Below are 24,472 nucleotides of genomic sequence, written 5' to 3'. Positions count from 1 at the left end.
AAACTCATCTTTGAATAAAATAAAATTTTATGAAAAGTTACCATTAACAGATACAATTCGGCAAATTCTTATTATATTGATAATCAAGATTTCTTATCCATTAGTTTTTAATTTTTTATCTAAATTTATCACTTTTTGAAAAGATGATATTTCACAAAAAATTATCAATGACAGATACAATATAATTACAAAATTTCTTATTCACTAGCCGTTATTAATTGAATTTTTAAGATATTTAATAATTAATTTCATCTTTCTACGTTATAAAGTTGAATAAACATAAAAATTAAAATACATATTTTTACATAATTATTTTAAAATTTTAAATAATTTATTATAATAATATATTTTAAATTATTTTGAGTATCATATTGACTCCTGTAGATAACAAATACTTCACACTTGTTTTTTTAATTATAAGTATTCAATTTCATTTCAATCACATATTATAAAATTTTTAAAATGTAAAAATGACTTTCTCTTATAAAAATTGAAGTTATTTTTTAAAAATAATTTTAAAAAAAATATATTTTTTACCAACTAATTTTCCTAAATGATCGGAGACATCGGAATAGAAAATATTTTTCTCTAAAATATTTTTTAATATAAGAATATAAATAAATTAAGATTTTATCAGTAAGAATAAACGTGATTAGTGAAGTTGTTGATTATTTTACTTTTTGTGATAGTGAGCAGTCCAATTCATCATGTAAATAAAGTTGGCCTATGCTGATTGTGTAGCATACTGATTTTGAATAAAATTGAATTGAATTGGTTTATTTTATTGATTGGCTTCAAATAATATTTAAAAAGTCAACATTAATTAATATTAGAGAGGTAAGCACCAGGTTTACAAATTTGAGCTGCTTTTCTTTTGTGTTCTATTTTCAACTGCTTCATATAAGTTTTCCTTGTTGAATTGCCTGCTTCAGTCATATGATTTTGTCACATTCAGTCATCAAGCTTGATTCTTGTTTTATTTTTTTATTTTTCAAACATCATATAGGAAATTCTTCCATAATTTGGATTTATATGAAATTAAAATTAAAATTAAAATATATAAGTTTTGTAATAGTTTTTAGTAGATTTTACTGTGATTTTATATTTTAAATGCATAGATTTAGATTAGATAAAATTTTAGAAAATTATAAAAAAAGTTATATGATTTTATTAATTTTTTATTTATAATTTAATTTATGGCAAAATAATATATTTAATATCACGCCATTAATAAATAGCAATAATTTTTAATTAATATCAAAAATATTAATATAAAAATTATACTATAAAATAATTAAACAGTATATTTTGAAATAAAAAAATAAAATTAATAATTATTTTTTCATATTTTTTATTAAAAATATATTTTATTTGATCCATTTTTAAATGACATTAAAAAATGACATAAAGATTTTAAATTTTACAATAGATTGAATTTAATTTTTTGCTGTCGACGATAGATATTCATAATAATATTTCAGGAAGAGAATTTCAAAACGCAAGAGTTTAAAAATGTGACAAGAGTTATCATAAAATTCAAGGTAAAAATTATATCAATTAGGGATTAATTTTATATTTTAATTATTTTTTTAAATATTTTTATAATTTTATATATTACACTCTTTTTCTGTTATAAATAATATTTTAAAAAATTTTAATAAAATTTTTTAGCCTTTAACTTCTCACTTTTTAATCAAATGATATTAATTAAAATTTTTAACTAAATATAATCAGATTTTTGTTAAAAAATTATTGATATTTATTGATAATATAATATTATGAATATTATTTTAATGCAGATTAAATTATAAATTTTAAAGTAAATATGAATAAAATTACATGATATTATTTTATATTTTTCTCTAAAATTTTTTATTATATAAATATGTTGTGAAAATAATTTAGGATGGATGAACAAAATTTATTACTTTCTTATTTTTAACTATTTTAATTAAAAATTTTAAGATTAAATGGTTATTTATATTATATTTATTCGAAATTTTAAAAAATATTTTTTTATATTTTTGCTTTGTGTATTGCATATTTTTAATGGAAAAAAGCTTTTTCACGGTTTTAATTTTGAGATTTTTATTATATAATAAATATTTGATTATTAATATCTTTGAATTACAGTGATAACATCCTCTACGTTGCTAAGAAAAAAAAACCCAAATTTGACAATAAAATAAATAAATAAATCGTTACACTAAATAAATTAGTGTTTTATAAATGGTAAAATAGATATGGAAATATATTTTTATAAGTGAAAATTAGATTTTTTATTTATTCTGATTAAAATTTCATTTTATTGAGTTTAATTATTTTTAAAAGAATTCTTTTATTAGTTTTGCCTTAATTAATCTTTAAATTAAAAACCTCATAACTTTTTGAAATGATTTTTGTACAACAAACTTGAAAACTCATTGATTTAAGAGATATTTTATTTTAAATGGGTAAACTTTATTAATTAAAAAAGGGATAATTTTCTCTTTTTTAATTTCTCTTTCTGTTTTTCTATATATTAAGTTTTTTTTGTCATTTTACTGTATTTTTCAAGAAAGTATAGTATTTTATTAAGTTTTTATGGAGATGTGAGCAATACTCATTTTAAATTGAAAAAATTAATTGAATTAAATTAATTTAAAATTTTAATTTAGTGTTGTATTCATTTCGATTTGGTTCGATTTAATTTTTAATTTTAAAAATTTTTATTATTTTAACTCAATTCAATTTTAATTAAAAAAATTAAACCGAATCAATTAGTGATAATAATATATTATTTTTAATAATATAAAAAAATTAAATCATATTAATATTAAAATATTTTAATTAAATTTTAAAATATTAAAAATAAAATATAAAAAATAAAAAATTTATTAAAAATTCAAATCGAATCCAACTGAATTAGATCAGATCGATTTAATTTAATTTAATTTATAATTAAAATTATTTTAATTTAATTTTTATAAATATTAAAATTTTAATTTTTAATTTATTAAATTTAATTTAATTTTAAACCGAATCAGTTAAATAGTTATTTTTATATAAATATAGAAAAAAATAGGTCTCATAAAAATAAATAAATAAATAAATGGCCCACAATTTATCCATCATAATTGTTTTGACCACAAACAAAAATTAATGATACAGATTTGGAAAAAAATTATTAGAAAAATACAAAACAAGTAATAGCAAATAAGAAACAGGCAGCAGAGAAAAGCAGACTGAGGAGACATAACTGCCGTTGAAAATACTAATCAGTAACAATCAACAAGGGTTTGAAAATATAATTTATTTTTGAGAGATTACTTTATTTATTTAGTTCAAATTTTTTTTTGCTATTTCAATTATACTTTATTTTATTTCTTAACAATTTTTGTATTAGTTTGACCTTATAATTAAAATTTAATCCGAAAATCTCATTTTAATTAGAAGGTATCTGTATTTAGTAATATATACTTTTTATTATATAACTCATTAATTATACCTATTTTTTAATCTCTTTTATATAGAAAAAAAAAATAAAAATCTCATATATGAAAAAAATAAATAAATAAAACCTCCCAACTTGTAAAAATGATTTTGGTACACCTAACTCTAAACTCACTGCTCAAAAGGTTTTTTTTTAAATAATAAATAAGAGTGGAGTTTATTTATTTATTTAAATGAGCTGCGCTACTGTTAAATAATTTTTTTTATTAATGCATGATATATTGCAATTCATAAAAGCTTATAAGGAGGATAAACAGATAACCAATAACTCAAACCAAAATAAAACTCAACAACCTAAAGAAAAATAAAATGGAAAAGCTACTTAAAAAACTAAGCCAATCAACAAATAGATCAAACCATCCTAACTCAACACATGTAACCACGAAAAATAATTAAAACATAAAATTTAATATCAAATGACCAATTATAACGTTATTATTGACCGTCTCTTGTCAACCATTAACATTAAATTAAATAGTATCGATTCAAAAATAAATCGCATAAAAAATATTAAAATGACGAATTAGAAAAATAAAGCATTATAGAGTAAATAAATATATGCACTCCGAGGCTTAGCCTGATGGAAAGTGCATCCTTGTAGGTCTAAGGTTCGACTCCCCCAACCCCCTATTTCAAAAAAAAAAAGAGTAAATATATAAGAGGTCAGACCACCAACATACATGTAAAAATATCAACAATAACAATTTAAAAGAAAAGATGTAATAGAGAAAAGTTTAATAGAGTATGAACCATTGGACGCATCGGTATTACTCTCTACTATTTTTCTCTTTCTTCTCCGACTACGGTCAAATAACAATAATAATATATAAGATAACATTTTTTAATAAATTTTATATTGTAAATATGATAAATTTCATAGATAGTTTTTTTTTCCCTTGCTTTCTGTAAGTCTGTTTATCAAGAAAAGTATGTTAGAACAACTGGGGATTTCCATTTTTCTTTGAAAAAATTATTTTTTATTCCAATAACCAAGCTAATTAATTAGTTCTCATATTCTAAAAATACATTAAAAAGTTTTGATGATTTAATTAAAATATTTCTTTCAAATTTTAGTATTGTTGCTATTAGTTTTGCACTGCTACAATTAACTTCTCTTATATTTTTATTATATATATCAATAATAACAATATTAAAATTTAATACAAATATTTTTTAATTACAATTTTTTAAAATCACATCAACTATTTAATATGCTTTTGAGAATATAATAATCTATCTAAATTTATTTTACCATATCAGATATTTTTCTCAAGTATGTTATTCTATTCAATTTTTCTTTTTTTTAATGTATTTTGTAGTTTACTCTCTATGTCCTAGTGAGAGTTTTCTCTTCATTCAATAAGATTTTTTCAAATTAATATATATATATATATATATATAGAATAATCAATGATATCATCTTTCTTTATAAATACGCCACTCATCCCAAATATTAGCTCAAAGGGAGAAGTATTTAAAAGGAGTACATTAATTTTATTTTAAATCGATATGAGATTCAATTCACGCTTTTCATATTCAAAATTATATTGAAACTTGACACATTTACAAAAGACTCAATATCGATGCGATATTCTAATATCATTTTAAATTTGTGTCAAATTTAACTTACTTCAACAGTTAACTGAAAAAAAAGAGTGTCTAAACCCTTATAAGAGGCACATACCTCTATTACAGACCGACGTGAAATTCAACGTACGTAATTTCGTATAATTCTAACAATATATATTAATTTTATCAAATTAATTAAAACTTTCAAAATAAGTAGTGCAAATAATATGTTACAAAAAATATTTTTCATAATGTGAATTTTTTTATGTTATTAGAATTACATTTATCTTTTTAAAAAATAAGAGAGCTTCAAAGTTAATGGATACAATTTTACATCCACTACAAATCCTCACAATAAAAACAACACTAAATCCTAGCAAAGAAGAAAAAGTAAATCTCAAAATATTAAATGACTACAAACACAAATTCATTTCAAAATAATATAAATATGGAAATATTATTTAAGAAATAAAAAATATTTTAAAAAAAAACTACACAAAGAAAATAAAAAATAGAGGGAATATTTGATGGTGGTCACCACACCCCAAAAACAGCTTTAAAAAAAATTTGGCAAATGAGAAAAAAAAAGTGTAGGAGAGAGATGAAAACAATGAAGAAGGATTTTAAAAATATTTTTATATTTAAAGATACCTTTTATTATAAATTTTATATTGTTTAGATTATTATAAATGAATTTTTTTTTTAAAAAAAGTTATTATTAAATTTTTTTTTTAAAAAGAGATTAAGGTAATTTCATTCAATAAAAGCTGAAATATAGAATAAGCTCTAAGCTAAACCTAGAGTAGAAGCCAATCAAAACAAATATTACATAGGTCTAAAAAAATAAAACTCTATTACTTAACATCTAATACAAGACTAAGACCTAAGCCTAATTATATAAATCAGAAAAAATCAAGAGATCAAATTTATATTAACGACCTGACCGTAGATATCAATAATTATCGTTATTAGTATCATTCAGAATAAAATTTTTTATCATTATGAGAAGCGTTGTAGCATATAAAAGGTATATAGAGATGATCAAAGAGATAAATTCTACTCCAAAAAAAGAATCCTATTTCAAAATTCAAAATGTGAAATTGTGAATACAAATCGTATCAAATAGAACCATGTAAGAAGAAACGACTGCCTGGCGAGGGAGGTAATGCTCCCGATGGTGCTTTGAAGGTCCTAGAGGTAGCCATCCCAGAAAAGAACAATAAACCAGAAACTTGAGCCACACAAGAGCAAGATGAAGTTCAGAATGATAATCTTATTAAATTTACAAGTAGTCACCGCAAAGTAAGGTAAATTGTAGAAAAAGCCCATGTTAAAAGCACACACCTACCAAAACAAAATAGAAAAATTATTGTATATGCAAAACCCATCCCAAAGTGGGAGGGCAAAACCCACTTCCAGGAAAAGAGACCAAAAGCTCCAGGCAAGAAAAACCAAGGAGAAAAAATTTCTACTGCCCCGGTTACATATTGTCTTTTTTTTTTTTTTAAATTGTGAAAATATTAGGAAATGTAACAAAAGTTTTACCTGATATTATATCAGCTAATAATGCGGCAATTGGCTTGAAAAATTAAAATAAGAAAATACACATGATTTTTTAGACTGAGTTTATATAAATTTAAAGTATAAATATATAAGATTATATATCTATTTATTTTTTTATATTATAGATTCACATAAATTTGATTTAAATAAAAATTTACATCGTTTCTCAATATTTTTTATTTATATCATTTAATATTCAATATATATTAGATTGACTAATATAAATCTACATCAAATAAACTTATTAAAAAAATTGCTCACTTTTAAATTTTTTAAAAATAATTTAAATTTATATTAAACTCAATACTATTAATTAAAGAAGAGGATTTGTATATTTTTCTCCCATATATTAATTATAATTTTAAAAAATAAAACTCCTTTACATTAAAGTGTGTGCATATATTATTTGTATATTATCAGAATTATTATTATTATTTTTTTTACCATTATCAGAATCAATTTTAAGCATTTGTAACGTAAACATCTGAAAAAAATACAATAAACATTTTTCCCATATTCCCATAAAAACAGTGAAAATTAGCCCAGCATGCTATATGTTAATAAAAATAATAAATTCTAAAATTAATTTATAAAAATATAAACAAGTATAGTTCTTAAGGTTTATTAAATACATTAAAATCTATTAATATTATATAAAAATATACAATATATTTACACTTTATTTTGTACTTAGGAGAGTATGAAATTTTTTTAAATAAGATTTTTAGATGTTCTAAATATTTTTTTCTAAATTTTAATCCATCGAATTGGTTGATTGGTAAAATTTGTTATTGAAAATTTTTAAGTCAGCTTTTTTTTGTAAATAATAAGTATTTTAATAATTTAATATTTAATTTTGGTCGGTAATATAACGTAAAAATAAAATTATTCGGCACATCGTGCAAGTGTTTTCCGTGTGGTGCTGAGTCCAGTGAAGCACGATACTCGTTGCCGTAGACCCCTCCCCTACCTATCTAAGCACTAGCAGTAGCCCCTATTTCAACTCAAACACGTGTTACATATGAACATTTATGCATCTGCTACCGACAAAAGTCATACAGAGGCGTTCACAGTCCCCATCTCAATTGGAAAAATCAAAATTGATGGTTCATGGTTGAACAAGCCCACAATTATCTCATGTACTTTTAGAGGTTCTACTTTGAGGTCACATGCCACAATGGGTAGGTGTTAGATAGCTTGTGGAGTAAAGGCTTAAAAGGTGTGAATGGCATGTCAATAGCACACTTTTATCACTGTTATTGAAGCTCTCTCTGGTCGATTTGGAACTCTTTCTTTAACTTGAGGGTGACTTTGATGGTGGCTGTTTTGTTTTCTTTTATAAGATTTAGCCGATTTCAACTTTTAATTTAGTTTCAATTATTATCTCATTTTTTCTAGTATATTTAACTTATCTTATAGGTTTTAGTTGTGGAGATTTTCTCGTCATCTTTTAGATAATTGATACTCTCAATAGAAGATGAAAAATTTTTATAAATACGAATATTTGATTTATTCAATTTAAAATTAAGTTGAATTGAATTGAATAAATCGAAAATTAAAATTTTAGTATTCGTGAAAATTGAATTAAGTTGATTTTGGACAGAAATTAAACTGAATTAAACTGGTCTGATTCAATTCGATTTAATCGATTAAATTATTTAATAGACTTTATTTTTAGTAGTCTAAAATTTAATTAAAATATTTTAATATTCATTATTTTATAATCACTTTATATTATTAAAAATAATATACTATTATTATTAATCAGTTTAGTTTGGTTTTTCTAATTTTTTTTCTAATTAAAATTGAATCGAGTTAAAATAATCGAAAATTTTGAAATTAAAAACTAAACCGAATCAAAATGAATAAAAATTAAATTAAAATTTTGAATTAATTCAATTCGATCGATTTTTTTAATTAAAATAAATACTGCTAACTCTAAGTTTTTAAATTTCCTTCTATAGAGTATCTCTCGTGTTAAGCATTCGAGCTTTTTAGGTTAAATTATAATTCTAACTTTTACTTTTTCTTATCTTGAGAAGGTGTTTTTTTTTTTTTTTTTAAATATTATGAATTGTTTAGGCTTATACTTGTTATTGTATTCTCGTCTTTTTAATGAATTTTTTTTTTGAAATAGAAAATGGAAAATAGAATTTGAGATCTCTCAGATTTAGACACTTATCATCGGATTAATCTTGTGAGCACAATAAAATCTATTTTAAAATCTTAAAAAAAAAAGTTAAATATAAAAAAAATATATGATTTCATATTTAAATAATCACATTATTTATAAGTTTTTTTATATTTTAAAAATCTCATTAACAAATCCCTAACTTTTCCCTCCATTAACCATAAAGTCATTCCATCCTTCAATTTGTGTTAGATCATAAGAAAGATAAGCTTTCTAAAATCCAAAATTACCACTCTTAAAGCCATACAATAAGATTTTTACATTTTTATTCTTCCTCTTTCTCCACCATATACGAAACTTTAAGCTAGCATTTCCCCATGATTCTAGACTAAAATCAATCAAAATCTATAAAAATTAATGGTGCATTTTTCATCTAAAAAGGATGAAAGATAAAAGAAAAAAAAAACTCTTAAATTACTGGGTTTTGGAGAATTTGAACATTGTTTGAGTAGGAAGTAGCAGGAAGTTTTGAAAAAGAGACATTATAAATCATAGTGAAGCAACTCATATTGTAAGTCAAAGGTGGAGGCGAAATTTATTATGAAATTGAGGTTTCCTGATAAAGTGGATTTGAGATGAGAAGAGTAATAAGGAATAACTTTCTCGCTCATGGCCAGTATAAAAGTGAGGACTTTTAGTGAGTTCAACTCTAATAATTCACGAATCAAAAATCCAGTCTTTTCTAACTCTATTAATTGAGTTGAATTAAAGAGTATTAATTAGATCATGTAAGCTCAAGAGTGTTACGCGAAGCAATTGCATTTTCAAGAACAGTAGCTTTTAAATTTGGTTTTATGCGTCGTAATCAATTGGTAAATCAATAACTAATAAGCTGAAGGAATTTTTGTTGTGCTTTTAAGCAAGAAAAGAAAAAATGTGCAATTCAGGTGCTTGTTGTTATGCCTAAATGGATATGCTCCACTTTCTTTCCCATTTTCGATGAGAGTAATGGGAATAGTTTACATGTTCTATATTCTCTCTCAAGTTGTCGTCTTTGAATATACCAATAGGCAACTTTGCAGCAGGTGATATTATACATGGATAAGAGGAAGGCAAAGAAGAACATAAATGTGATGAATAAATTACAGGATCTTATAAGGACTTGAAAAAAGAAGATGATTTGTAAGGGCAATCCAGTATTTTTCAATTACTTAATATCAAATGATCTATTACAAGTTAGATGGAAGAATATTATAGTTAAAGGTAGTACATCTCGAAAATATTTCAATAAATATCTCAAAATATAAAAACTGATTTGTTACAAAACTAAATTTTTAAAGAAATCTATAGTTGTGGTTTTATCTTCTCCTTTTTATCTTTGTGTTTTTCGATATTGTGTGGTTGTTGTTGATTTTTGTACAGATTCCTCAAAGTTTCAAATATAGCTCCTCCCTTAGATTTCATCCAATGGTGAAGAAGAGTGTTGAGATTATCAGTAATGACTCATAAGCTTTATTGAGGCTCAAAAGACACAAAAGAGCTGTCGAAGAGTCGAACTGCCTCCATCTTTTCTACTGCTATTTACATATACTCCTGTAGTATTTAGTCCAAGGTTTTTCTCTATTTTGGATCAATCCAATTCTGCGCTTGCCCTATCTCCTTTGATCTAGAAGCTCTAATTCCTTGGGTTATTATTTTTCTCCCTAATCCTCAATGTATATTTCAAGGCTGGCTTTTGGCTATATATAATGGAAGAATATATCCACTGATATAATTGCTACTAGTAGTGGAATCGAATCGTTCAATAACCGCATTATGTGATTAATTTATTCTACAATTAATTCTAGTCTGAATTAGAGAAACTCTTTTAGATCTCTAAATTTTATGCTATATAAGGTTATTTATCCAAATTTAGTAGCTTTTTAGACTTGTATTTACTATTAGTTGGCTTGAACCGTATCTCTTATTTATTATTTAGGTTTGTAATATTTATGTTATCAATGAAATCCACCTTCAATCTTCAGAAAAAAAAAAAACTCACTTAAGTAAATTTTTCGGCTACTGTTTAAAACTAATAAATTTATAATAAAAAAATATTTGCATTGATCCCTTAATTTAATAGAATGTGAGCAAGTTTGCAATATGTGGAACACATTACTAAGTTTTTTGATGTGTCTTTTTAGTGGGATGAGCTTTTTTTCAAAATGACTTACAAGATAAATAACTTTCTAATTTTATGGTTAAATTTTAGGAAAAAATTTATCAAAATTGTGCTTTGCATGTCATCTTTGAAAAATCACCATGGTTGAATACTTACTTCTTCATTTGTAAGTAAATTGACTATTTTACCCCTAAATCAAGTGATTGTTCCAACAGATCCTGAGTAATAAATAAGATTTCCCATCTCTCTTTTTCTTTTATTTCTATATTTTCTGTTACTCAAAATATTAGTAGTTCTTTAATTTGAGTGTCAGAAAATCCTCATCAAAGACATCTTCTATAAACCTCTTACATAATATGCTACTTGCATGTCTTAAATGCTAAGGCCTTGTGAAAAAAAAAAAAAAAGCTAAGACCAGAGTGGACCCGACATGTGAATTAGCAGATTAAAGCTTCATCAAAATAATAATTAAATAAGTCATATCAGTTTTTTTTTTAAAGGATGTAAATGTGTTACTCATGATTTTCATTAATGAGGAAATCAGAGACAATAATTGAGTGAGGTGGGTTGTACTGTAGTTTTGTGAAGAAAACGTGAACCACAATTTCCATGTGCCATGTGGTGATTTTTTAACGGTAGATAAACTTTTATTGCACCTACCATCAAATTCGCAAAGAAGAAATTAATACAATTGATAAGTTGCGTGGAAGATTTTTAGAGAAAGAAATTATTTAACAGGCACTTTTAACAAAAGACTGAGTTAACATGTTTCTCGTTGCATCAATATCATTACAACTCGGGAATCTAAAGAATTTGATAAGTACAAGATACCTTGAATTATTCCAAAAATGGAAGTAAAGGGAGTGGGACTTTTTAATTCAAAGAATAATCTACTGCGGGTCCCTCGTCAACTACGATACCGTGGGAGCCTCTTGTTAACCTAAAAACAAAATTTTGCCCAAATTTAATGGATGGGCATTCATAGCATAAGTATAATTTAAATTGAGAAAATGGATTAAATTAAATTAATTTAAAATTTATTTTAATTAATTAATTTTTAAATTTAAAAATTTTGATTATTGATTTTAATGAAAAATTAAAAAAATTAAATTGATTATTGATAATAGTATATTATTTTTTATAATATAAAGAGATTAAATTAAAAATATTTTAATTAAATTTTAAAATATTAAAAATAGGATGTAAAAATTAAAAAATGTATTAAAAATTTCAATCGATTAAAACGAATTGAATTAAATCAAATCAATTTAATTCAAATCCACTTTTATTCAAAACTAATTTGATTTGATTTTTATAAATATTAAAATTTTAATTTTTAATTTATTTAGTTCAATTCAAAACTGAATCAATCAAATGTTATCCTAATATAATCTATATAAAATTTAATGTTTTTACACTTAATACATATAAACTCGATTAGAAAATTTTTTTTAAAAAATATACAAAAAGTACCATTAATTTTACTAATTTTTATTTTAAAATATATAATTTAATTTAAATCAAAATAGTATCTATAAAATAATAATAATTTTGCAATGCGATTAATAAATATTGATATAACAATTAAAATATAATTATTAATTAAAAAAATATAAAAAAATATATTGTAATTTTATTTATTTTTATTTTATAATTTTATTTATATTAAATTAATATCTCATAATATAATTTTTATATTAATATTTTTTACCGCGTCTAAAATTGATAATATCACATATACCATTTTAACACAAATTAAATTATACTCTTTTTAAAAAATTAATAAAGTTATATAATATATTTTTATATTTTTTCCAAAGTTTTTTCTGAACTAACAAAATAGCATCTCCACGAGCAAGAGAGCAAAGCAGTCAAATTTTCACCTCTGCATTGTGTTTGGATAAAGAAATAAAAATAATGGCAGAATTTTTTTAAAAAAAATAATAATCAGAAAGGAAAAAATATATATTTTTTATAGTTGTGTTAAAATAGAAGAAGAAAAATATAGAAAATAATCTATGGAACACATGAATATTTTATTCATTTTAAAAAATTTTCTCTCTTTCTCTTTAATTTGGAGAAAAAATAGTGGATGAAATATAAAGTTTAATTTTCTCCTAAAATTTTATTTTCTAAATTTCCCTTAAAAAATAAAATAAAATTATTTTTCTCTTTGTTTTTTTTCCTCTTATTTTCTCTCAATCCAAATTTAGTGCAAGGCATGCATTATATTATTGGATTTAGTTAAAATAGTTTATTAAAATTTTATCACTAATAATCATTATCTTGAAAATTAAATTATTTAACTCTTTAATTTTACTTCCATCATATATTTATGTTATTTCATATTTTACCGTTAGTATTTTAAGATAAGTTAATATTTAGTTTATAAATATTATAATTATTTTTAATTATTTTTAAATTTAATAATTAATTATAATTTCATCCTTCACTTTTAAAACTTTATGTCTCCTCTCTCCCAGGTGAGAGATTGATATAAAGAGGTATTAACAGATCATGAAAAAAATAATGATAATAGATTGAAAAATAAAAAATATTAATCCATAATAGAATACTAATCCACAATAGAAATACTTAGATTGAATAATACACGACACGACGAAGGGCGATATCAGCGGAATAAAGAATGGTTGGAGAAAAGACGAAAATCAATGATGAGGAGATGACAGTAGGCATCACGTACGGCTGGAAATATGACGTCGAAAGGATCTTAGCTGGAATCGCTCACTGTAATTTGTTTTAGAGAAATGACGAAGAGAAACAATGAAATTGGAGGATGATGGAGGGATCTCAACAAACAATGAAATTGGAGGATGATGGAGGGATCTCAACAAAGGATGGTGGAAGAGAACGAACGCCTTCTTTTCTTGCATCCTTGAGTGCGCTTCTTTGATTTATAATTAGTAGTAATATTCATAGGGTTTGTTTGTGAATCTTTATTTTATTAAATAATTATTTACCATATATTAACAAATCTTTATTTTATTAATTATAAAAGTTCAAAACCTTTGTTTTTTTTTATAATATTAATTAATTAAATTTTTTATATAATAAAGCGTTAATGTGTTTAATGTTTATGATAAATTAAAATTTATTAATTATATATAATTCCTATAATTTAGAGTTATAAGAGATAAAAATATGTTATCAATTATTTTTATTTGAAAATTAATTGTCAGTTAAAAATTAAATGATTTTCAATATGTAAAATTTTAAATATAACAATTAAAAAAAATTAAATAAAGTTCCTGAAAATATAGTTTTCGAATCTACTGCAAATTCCTTCATGGGTTAAAAAATGGGCCGGAATCGAAAAGTTCGGCCCTTCGGCTGCGACTACAATGCCCAGTCACCAACCGTCTTCAAATTAATTCTCACCGCGACTCTACATGCGCTTCAGTCTTCCGCTTACAGAAACGGCAGCAGACACAGACCCGACACTCTACGGACAATGCCGGAGCTACCGGAAGTGGAGGCCGCCAGAAGGGCCATAGAAGAGCACTGCTTAAGCAAGAGGATCAAGAGAGCTATAATAGCCAATGATCCTAAAGTCATTGATGGAGTCTCTTCCGCGGATTTCGAGGCTGCTCTTGTGGGAAAAACTCTAATTTCTGCTCTTCGCAAGGGCAAGAACCTTTGGTTCCAGCTCGATTCCCCTCCCTTTCCTTCCTTTCAGTTCGGTACGTTGTCAAATCCCTAGAAAATTGAGTGTATCATTACTGAATTATGTGTGCGTGAGTGTGTGTTTTTAAGTTAAAAAGAGATGAGGACTGTAGGGATTAGTACTTTCGGTGCTAAGTTTTTGGTTTTTTCAATTAAAGCCTTTACTTTTTGCCACATGCAAAGGGCAGAGGAAAGAGGTGATAGGTTACTAATGCCGTGTTTGTTTGTTAAACGATTGTGAATGAATGGAACTAAACTGTGTAAGGAATTTGTAGACGATTCTATCTTTGCTTGTATTATCATTCTTCCAAAACTATTTGTAACTATAATTTATTAAAAAAATAAAAACTTTTTATATATACGATAGCATTTTGGTAGCCCTATTGCGTATAGATTAAATTTTACTTTTTCAGGGATGGCTGGTGCTATATATATTAAGGGAGTTGCTGTTACCAAATATAAAAGGTGAGTCATTTTCTGCAATGCAGGTCCAAGCAGTTGCATGCAAAATGATTTTTTCCTTTTGTGCTGAAGAAATAATATAGAAAACCAATTGATATACTTAAAATGACTATTCTTTTCAATCCTGATGAGTTTATGCAAGGATTTGAACAATTTATATTTGAATGGCGTACTAGTGAATGCACCCTCTCTCTGTCTCTCTCTGTTTTTTGGTATTAATTTTCCATTGTACTGCATGTTTAAGTTGCTTCTAAATATAGGAAACCGTAGTGAAAAAAGAAAAGGTTTTAATTGTTTGAGGAATCATAAACAATTCTTAAAAGAAAATGATATCAGCCAGGTTTTCATTTATTATTTGGTGATCTTCCATGAAGGAAAACTGAACATGGAGTCTATAGCACTATACTATGAGAAAGCACACTACTTCCGTTAACTTGCCAAAAGAAAAGGACTATGATTGGGTTTGCTTTCCTTTTTTATTTTCACCATTCCTAAGATATTAAAAACACAAGTACTTTATGACATCAAAATGCCATAGGTCATTAATAACATATTATTTTTTGTTTTAATTTGATGAACTAATCTGAGTGTTCATAAGATATTTTTTGGTCAACTTTCAATCAGGTTATCCCTGATGTGGTATTCGAGGGTTGTTGCACTTGTAGCAACATGATGCATCTTATTTCAAATGAGATAGCGCTGTTTTATTATAATGATTTCCACTTGCAGAATGATCTTCAATTGTTAATGGTCATTGAGTATTGGTGACAGGTCTGCTGTGAATGACACTGATGAATGGCCATCCAAATATTCAAAGCTATTTATTGAAGTAAGAATTGGCACATTTTTAATGAAGTGAAATATTTTGTGTTTTATCCATGCTTTTATTTGATGAGTAGCCTATGGTTCAAGCGAGTAGTACTTTTTTCAATTGTATTTGTAGCAAAATTAATTTATTAATTGTCCAATTAAAGTACACTGGTTATTCCTGTGAGCTTCTTAAGTATGGTTTTCAAGGGCATTAAGGGTGTATATTTTGGTTAAATGCTTAAAACTGATTAAATTACAAGTTATAATAATAGTTAACATGTCTATGGGACCATAAATCTTGAGTGGTGAGGAAGCATGCATGTATTACTTCAAATTGTTTAATTTGTGTTCTGCCATCTAATCAATGTGGAGTACGCTTGCAGCTAGATGATGGTCTGGAGCTCTCTTTTACAGATAAGAGGCGATTTGCTAAAGTCCGCCTGCTGAATGATGTATTTACCATTTGCTAGTCTGCATAAAGTTTCCATGATTACTAACTTGAGGGCATCTTGTTGATTTTTCAGCACTTTTATTTGTTTTGTTTTCTGGGTGCAGCCAGCTTCTGTGCCTCCAATTTCTGAGCTTGGCCCTGATGCCTTATTGGAGCCAATGGAAGTCGATGAAATTTATGAATCCTTGCGCAAGAAGAAAATTGCTATCAAGGCTCTGTTACTTGATCAGGTTAAAAACAAAGCTTATTTTCTTTACCATTTTCAAGATAATACAACCTCAAGGTACAAGTGAATGGGATGGCTTTGGTAAAGAAACAGGTCACCATAGGGCAAAATTTTTGAAGTTCATATGTTGGAACAATCATTTTGAAAATATTTTGACCAGTTACAGAGAAGAATTGAGGTATAGGAGGTATTATGGCATTTAAAGCTTTAGATTTCATTATGTGCATGGAAGGGTAATGTCTATGGATGAGCAGCACCAATAATAATAATAATCTAGGTAAAGAAGATATAACCACATTTGTATAGCAAGAAGTTTGCCATAATAAGATTTGTGTGGCTAGACATCAGAAAGGGTTGCAAAATTTTTACTTAAAGAACTACGTATAGCTTTTTGTTGTCTTTATAGTGCACTTGAAAACCATTGAGATCAGCTTGCCCATTGTTTCAAATGTATTAATTACAATGTCGAGCACTGACACTAAACTGTACTTATCTTTGCAGGGTTTTATTTCAGGTATTGGCAACTGGATTGCAGATGAAGTGCTATACCAAGTCAGTGACTTCTATATGCTACTAGATTTCATCATTCAATGTTGCTGTCAACTTCAATTCTTTGGATTTAGATACATTTAGACGTATCTTATTTGACTTCGTTCAATAAAACCCTAGACTCACACAACTCCTTATTGTGCTTTAACAGTCAATTCTGGATATTGGATCATGGTGGAAGGATTTCTTCTTAGTGGATTCAACTTTAAGTGTTTTTAAGGCATAGGTTACCCAGTAATTGCAGGACTTTGAAGGGATAATGTGTTAGTAAAGTGTGTGCAAATAATGAGTTATGTGAAACAGATGAATGTCTATATACCAAAATGTAAATAATAATTAATGCAATTGTAGAAGGAAGCGATACTGGTAATATAGGAATGAATGAATGAAAAGTAAATAAGGTGGCTTGCTCATGGTTAAGAAAGATGACCAGATGTTTAGATAAGGAAATTCATTACAACATTGCCTATAACATAATAGATAATGTGGCTGCTAAGACCACAAGTTAATAAGGTTCAAAATTGCACCCCTATGTGTTTATTGAAACATGGTATTTTCTACATAACAATATCTTCATTTTATTTATGCTCTTTTCACATCATTGTTGTTGGCCAAGTTTAGTGAAGTCTGATGATAATTTACATTTGCATTGTTGCAGGCCAGAATTCATCCACTACAAACTGCTTCCAGTTTGTCCAAAGAAAGTTGTGCAACATTACTTAAGTGCATCAAGGAGGTAGGAAAAAGTGTTCTGCTGCCTATCTAGTGTCTTATTGGTAGTTTTTTTTTGTGTGTGTGTGTGTGTGGAACGTGCAAGTTTCATGGAGAAATAGAAGAAAAGTATCTGCCATTTATTCTATATGCTGTATACATGTATGTGTTGAATCACATATTGGTTTGGGATAGGGGTAATGTGCCCCTTAAGTCTGACCCAAATTTGTATATTTGTGGATATGCAATTTCCATGGAGAAATAGAAGAAAAATATCTGTCAGTTATTCAATCTGCTCTTCGACTAGATGCTGAACACAGCCGCTTTCTTCTTGAATGGTTGTCTTATTTTAGATGGGGCAAACAGCTTGTTGGGAACAAACTTTTGATATAGGACATTGTTTTAACTTGATAACTGTTTTGACAGGTCATTGAAAAAGCATTAGAAGTAGGGGCAGATAGTAGTCAGTTCCCCAATAATTGGATTTTTCATTCCAGAGAAAAGAAGCCTGGGAAGGCTTTTGTTGATGGTTTGGCTCCTGACCTACATGATATCTCACATTTCCTATATCTTCCTTTCTCCGTATATTCATATTACATTCTGTTTTAAGAGTGTGCTGGGGACATGATTGTTAGATTTTACTTTCTATGTTAACTTGTTACTCTTTCTTTTTATTTCTTAAACACTGTCTTATATTTATTGGATTGTGTACAAACATTGATGAGTTCTTCTGTTATGCAGGGAAGAAAATTGATTTCATCAATGCTGGTGGTAGGGTATGTCTGTTGCTTTCTTGAATGTTGTTTTATTTGGTTTATTTACCTTATCATATCCCATTTTATGATAGCACTTAGAGGACGAGTGGTAATAACAATTGAAAAAGAATTTGTTCTCTATTTGTGGGCTCTCTTATTTTTGGTCGTAGACAACGGCCTATGTACCGGAGTTGCAAAAGCTGAGTGGAGGGCAAGCTGTGAAAGTAGCAGCAAAATCAAAAAGGCAGACTCCAAAGAGAAAAAAAGGTGAGGATGATAATGATGAAGGTGAAGATGATGCCAGTGAACCAGGAAGTGACAAAGAGGAAGCTGCTAGAAAAGCTAAATCAAGGAGGGAGTTGAAGCCTAGAGGTCATGTCAAGAAGCCTCCAGCAAAACAAAAATCCGAGGCAACAGATGACGTTGATGATGAAGAAAATGACAATTGTGCTGCTGCAGATGACGATCATGATCATGATGACTACGATGATGAAAATGACAAGGATCAAAAGAAGAAACCACGCAGAGTGACCAATGATAAACAAGCTAAGGCAAAAACAGAATCCAGTAAGAAGGTTACCAATCAAAATACTAGAAAGCCTAAGAAGAAAATGAAGTAGATTGTTTTTGAATGTCAGCTGTAGCTGTGCCAGCTGCAAAACACAGCCCACGTTTTGGAAAGCATAGAGAGGTGGGTGTATCCAAATTTTTGTAATTATTAGTCTATTGCCAGTTTTTGGGTCACTACTTTGGATCAGTTATGTTCAAGATACCATTTTCTGCCCATGCCAATGGCTTCTGCAAATGTTATAGTCTAGTGGTTTGATAGTTGGACTAGTATTATCCTGAAAGAGCCTTCAGGTGATGTAAATTCGTAGATTCGATCTAAATACTGATGTTGAAGCAACAAGCATCCCAGTGTTTTTAAATTTATTTTCTGCTGGGTTCATGGTTGAAAAATTGAATCTTAAAACAAGACTGGTGAATGGTTCATAAATTATCCTTCATGTAGTTCATGCCAGCTCCAAAAACAGGTAATTGGTTAGTTATCAGAGTACCCGTATGATGCATGCGTAGCAAGGGCTTTTATTTTTGCCTCTCAGCTGTTGGAATTTTGTTTGAGTATTGATTTTTGAGAAGCAAAGTGTATTTGTTACCTCTGGACTCTGTTTATGGATCCTAGCAATGAGTCTCCAAAACTTGGGATATGTCACCACCTACGCTCCAGAATTTGCATCAGACTCTTTACTAGATGGAGAACACATGGAAACCAATGATAAGTTCATGCCAACTACCTCAATCCCATTCTGAAACTAGCTTTCCTCATCCTTGATAGCGACAATGACGGACTTGAAACTATCCCCTGAAATTTTAATAATAATCATGTTTTCCTCAAATAATAATAGTAGTCATAATAATAACTAAGTGATAAATGCATATAGCAACTTGAGCCATATTGCAGGCGAGCAGGCACACACTCGAATGCATGTCCATTGTCAACTCAATGAAAAGATATTAAGTTCTTCGTAAATGAAAAGAAGAAACACAGACCAAATCCTAGGCCACTACTTGACAAATATGATAAACTTTTCTAGCTTGAGGACATAGCTGCAGAAGTGATTCCTATTTTGCAAGAGAACATTACAAGCAAAGAGTTATTACAACAGCATATAAAAACACCATGAGGAACAATCACAAATGCAGAGCTGTTGTAGTGATTGAGATTCAAAGAAGAAAATGACAGAATTTGATAGAAATCGTCATAATGTAAAACTCCATTGAACTAATTTATGATGGGAACATATGGCTCTACAAAACATTAGCTTTTGAGAAATAGTCCTGGAACTGGAGATGCAACTATCAAGGTCATCAAGGCATCAGAGAAGAAGCCTCATGTATTTCAGAAACTGGACAGTCTTATGGAATTATTCTCAGAATGCCTAAATAACCAAGGCCTGATCTCCAAAATCAATTTCTTCAAAGAACGGATGTACAAAGAAAGTAAATGTCTATTTAGCCTAAAGAATGAAAAATTCTTTCGAGCTAATAAACCCTTTCCATGCCACAGGACGATCAAATTCTTAAAGTTCATTCGTAGTTGATGATTACCATTAAGGTAACAAGTTGTTTAAGCGTAGCAGTTCAAAACTTGATTTGCATAGGAAATGTCAAACTTTAGTCCATAAAATTCAAAATTAAACAAAAAAGAAATATTAAGCAAATAAAAAACCAGGTGAAACAACCTTAGACATCAAAACTGGGTAGCTATAAGATCGAGTAGGAGCCCCGTGCAGGAAAGCAACGGTTCCCCATCGCTCTCAGGCGATCCTGAATCCCCAAGAAAAAGAAAAATTGTAAGGGAAGAAGAATAAAATTATGTTGCCAGAGATTAGTTTCACCAGCTTCTTTGAAAATTTCTCATGTTTTTGCGTATGAACCATGTTCCTTTCCCTTAGCTAGGATCTTCTAGAACCAAAAGAATCTTTTATATACTGCAACAGAACCACATCAAAATTTTCTGTTTGCAAGGGGGTATAGGAAAAAGCTTTACATAGAGCATCTGGCCATCCTCATCAGTCCTCTCATGGAGGTGGATGGCACTACAGCTGGAAGGATTATCTATGACAACCAGAAGGATCTTGTCTTTGTTTTTGCTGCCTACGCTCTTTGCGGCATCTGCTAAATTTCTCGTGTGGCTTCTGTTATCCCAGGCCATTAGGTCCTTGCTTGTGTGTTCCTGCCAAGAGAGTTTTAGATTTTCACAGGACAATGTATACAACTTCAGTATTCATTTTGCGAATGTAAATTTTTGCAGAAATCATTTATTGTTTGGTTGGGTTCACTTTCTCCCCGTTTCGTATTGCTCGCTCCTTCTGATTCTACGTCGGGTCTGATGGGATAGTTCCACGTTGGAAATTTGAAGGAAACTTCAAAGGAACTTTCGAAAATTTGAGGGACGAGTCTTCTAAGGCCTCTTCCAATTCTTGCTCACACCTGGTATATTGCTTCCTTACCATTCTGGAGTGTGTGGTAAAATTCACGAATCTTACCACGCTAACAAGTTTATGCAATTCATCAGACAATCATTGTAATTCCATAACAGCAAGAAAGAAACAGAAGTCAGATACATCCCAGAAAACATGAAACAAGAAACAGGATGTTATTTAGGCAAACTAAGCCAACTTTATTGCCATTAAAGGAAAAAGAGTACTAATGACCTTATACTGGCCATCTTTAACAGGCTTTAGACAAGTACTTATAACCATTCCAACATAACCAAGTATTTAGGACTTACTACTTATTTAAAAGCCATTAAGGCATTACCAGTAGCTAGTAAAAACAAACTAGGACACAACCACACAACTCAGATACCACCACGAAGGCGAAGGACAAGGTGCAAGGTAGACTCCTTCTGGATATTGTAATCAGCAAGTGTCCTCCCATCCTCGAGCTGTTTTCCAGCAAATATCAATCTCTGCTGATCTGGTGGGATGCCTTCCTTGTCCTGGATTTTAGCCTTCACATTGTCAATAGTATCTGAACTCTCTACCTCCAAGGTAATGGTCTTCCCGGTAAGGGTCTTCACAAAGATCTGCATGCCTCCACGAAGGCGAAGCACCAAGTGGAGGGTGGACTCCTTCTGAATGTTGTAGTCTGCAAGTGTACGGCCATCCTCCAGCTGCTTACCAGCAAAGATCAACCTCTGCTGGTCAGGTGGGATGCCCTCCTTGTCTTGGATCTTTGCCTTGACATTGTCAATAGTATCAGAACTTTCAACCTCCAGGGTAATTGTTTTACCCGTTAGGGTCTTCACAAATATCTGCATGCCACCACGAAGGCGAAGCACCAAGTGGAGGGTGGACTCCTTCTGAATGTTGTAGTCTGCAAGTGTACGGCCATCCTCCAGCTGCTTACCAGCAAAGATCAACCTCTGCTGGTCTGGTGGGATCCCCTCCTTGTCCTGAATCTTGGCCTTGACATTGTCAATAGTGTCGGAGCTTTCCACTTCCAATGTGATTGTCTTGCCAGTGAGGGTCTTCACAAAGATTTGCATGCCACCACGCAGGCGAAGCACCAGGTGGAGGGTGGACTCCTTCTGGATATTGTAGTCTGCAAGTGTACGGCCATCCTCCAGCTGCTTACCGGCAAAGATCAACCTCTGCTGGTCTGGTGGGATCCCCTCTTTGTCCTGAATCTTGGCCTTGACATTGTCAATAGTGTCGGAGCTTTCCACTTCCAATGTGATTGTCTTGCCAGTGAGGGTCTTCACAAAGATTTGCATGCCACCACGCAGGCGAAGCACCAGGTGGAGGGTGGACTCCTTCTGGATATTGTAGTCTGCAAGTGTACGGCCATCCTCCAGCTGCTTACCGGCAAAGATCAACCTCTGCTGGTCTGGTGGGATCCCCTCCTTATCCTGAATCTTGGCCTTGACATTATCAATAGTATCAGAGCTTTCCACTTCCAAAGTAATTGTCTTGCCAGTGAGGGTTTTCACAAAGATTTGCATGCCTCCACGAAGGCGGAGCACCAAATGAAGGGTGGACTCCTTTTGAATATTGTAGTCAGCAAGGGTGCGGCCATCCTCTAGCTGCTTACCAGCAAAGATCAGCCTCTGCTGGTCTGGTGGAATACCTTCTTTGTCCTGGATCTTAGCCTTTACATTGTCAATGGTGTCTGAACTTTCCACCTCCAAAGTGATTGTCTTGCCGGTGAGAGTTTTTACAAAGATCTGCATCTGTTAGGCAGAAAGAAAACAGAATATCAGCAGTAGCCTAAAGCCTTAATAACAAAGGCTCAAGGACTTGGAAAGTCAATTTCTAATAAAGTTTGGGGCGATCAATATGAAGTTCTAAAACAAATTGAACATAGCAATAACGATAATATGTGAACCAATAAGCAGAGTCCATAATAATATTAGCTATGGCCAAGATCCCTTTCAATCTCAAAAGGAGAATTCAACTTGTGCTTATTGTACAGTCTATGCTAGTTCTTTCACAAAAGATACATAACAGATCTGTCACAAAATCTGCCACTGAAATTCTTCAGAAGCAAGATTCAAACTACAGTTAAATTTTGAGCATCCTAGAACAATTTATCGTCTTAAAACTTCACATAAAACAGGAAACATAGAAAACAGCGCATCTGCTTCATCAGATCATTATTCCCTCTCCGAAATCAATGCTTATTCCTTTATCAAAAAAAGCAAGAATAAATCTAAATCTAAAAATCAAACAAATACCAAGAAAAAGATGAAGGATCTTTTTTTTTGAAAAAAAGCCAAAGCCAATTCAAAAGAAAGATCAATCCCTAAAATCAATCATCAATAAATCTTAAAAACATAAATCAAGATACGTAAATAGATGTTATGGCACAGGATCTATGATCACAAAGAGGATCGATGATAATCAATCAAGATTAAACAACAAGACAACTGGAGAATAAATAAAAATCTCAGATGATAAGATGTTATCAATCAGATCAAGTAGACAACCAAAACATAATCAATAATCATCAAATTCAATACCCTAACGATGAAAAGAGGACGAGCCGAAAGAAAATAGCAAATCAACACTCAGATCAAAGCCGATTGTAAAATTAAGGGGGGTAATGATTTTAGGAGGGGGGGAGGCCTCTTCTTATAGTGCTATTAGGCGATGCAAATGACCAAACTATCCAATATTAGGTTGTCCGAGTCCGACTCCGACTGCGACTCCAACTCAACTAAGCTGGCCCACAAGCCAGTATAAGGATTAGCTTGCGTGCCAATATAATTTAAGCGCATCAAAAAAAAATTTAAAATTTTAGTTTATATATTTTTATTTATTTTAATTTGAATTGATTTTTAATTTTAAAAATTTTAATTATTTTAATATAAATAAAAATTAAAAAAATTGAATCGAATTAA

The 24,472-nt window shown here is 29.0% G+C and overlaps 2 protein-coding genes across 2 annotated transcripts; one reads left to right on the top strand and one right to left on the bottom strand.

Annotated features, from left to right (window-relative positions):
• Positions 1-14,300: 14,300 nt before the first annotated feature.
• LOC110627208 (formamidopyrimidine-DNA glycosylase) lies at positions 14,301-19,497 on the top strand. Its single transcript, XM_021773491.2, has 10 exons — positions 14,301-14,617; positions 15,014-15,065; positions 15,834-15,891; positions 16,256-16,324; positions 16,428-16,553; positions 17,051-17,101; positions 17,757-17,834; positions 18,236-18,338; positions 18,551-18,585; positions 18,735-19,497. The coding sequence occupies exons 1-10, from the start codon at positions 14,389-14,391 to the stop codon at positions 19,182-19,184; spliced, it is 1,251 nt and encodes a 416-aa protein (XP_021629183.1). The 5' UTR covers positions 14,301-14,388; the 3' UTR covers positions 19,185-19,497.
• A 2,208-nt stretch (positions 19,498-21,705) lies between these two features.
• On the bottom strand, positions 21,706-24,239 carry LOC110626567 (polyubiquitin). The gene is made up of 2 exons (XM_021772549.2): positions 24,092-24,239; positions 21,706-23,302 (listed from the first exon to the last, which is right to left on the bottom strand). The coding sequence occupies exon 2, from the start codon at positions 23,300-23,302 to the stop codon at positions 21,929-21,931; it is 1,374 nt and encodes a 457-aa protein (XP_021628241.2). The 5' UTR covers positions 24,092-24,239; the 3' UTR covers positions 21,706-21,928.
• Positions 24,240-24,472: the final 233 nt, after the last annotated feature.

This window comes from Manihot esculenta, chromosome 11, assembly GCF_001659605.2.
Source record: "Manihot esculenta cultivar AM560-2 chromosome 11, M.esculenta_v8, whole genome shotgun sequence".
Lineage (NCBI taxonomy): Eukaryota > Viridiplantae > Streptophyta > Magnoliopsida > Malpighiales > Euphorbiaceae > Manihot > Manihot esculenta.
The sequence above is the reverse complement of the archived record's forward strand: the minus strand, read 5'-3'. Positions and strand labels throughout refer to the sequence as shown.

What these genes read in the sequence shown, in the direction of transcription:
- LOC110627208 (XM_021773491.2), top strand. Translation starts at nt 14,389, where the DNA reads ATGCCGGAGCTACCGGAAGTGGAGGCCGCCAGAAGGGCCATAGAAGAG. An exon ending in CTTTCCTTCCTTTCAGTTCG is followed by an intron (nt 14,618 to 15,013) that starts GTACGTTGTCAA and finishes TTACTTTTTCAG; the next exon opens with GGATGGCTGGTGCTATATAT. An exon ending in AAGTCCGCCTGCTGAATGAT is followed by an intron (nt 16,325 to 16,427) that starts GTATTTACCATT and finishes TTCTGGGTGCAG; the next exon opens with CCAGCTTCTGTGCCTCCAAT.
- LOC110626567 (XM_021772549.2), bottom strand. Translation starts at nt 23,302, where the DNA reads ATGCAGATCTTTGTAAAAACTCTCACCGGCAAGACAATCACTTTGGAG.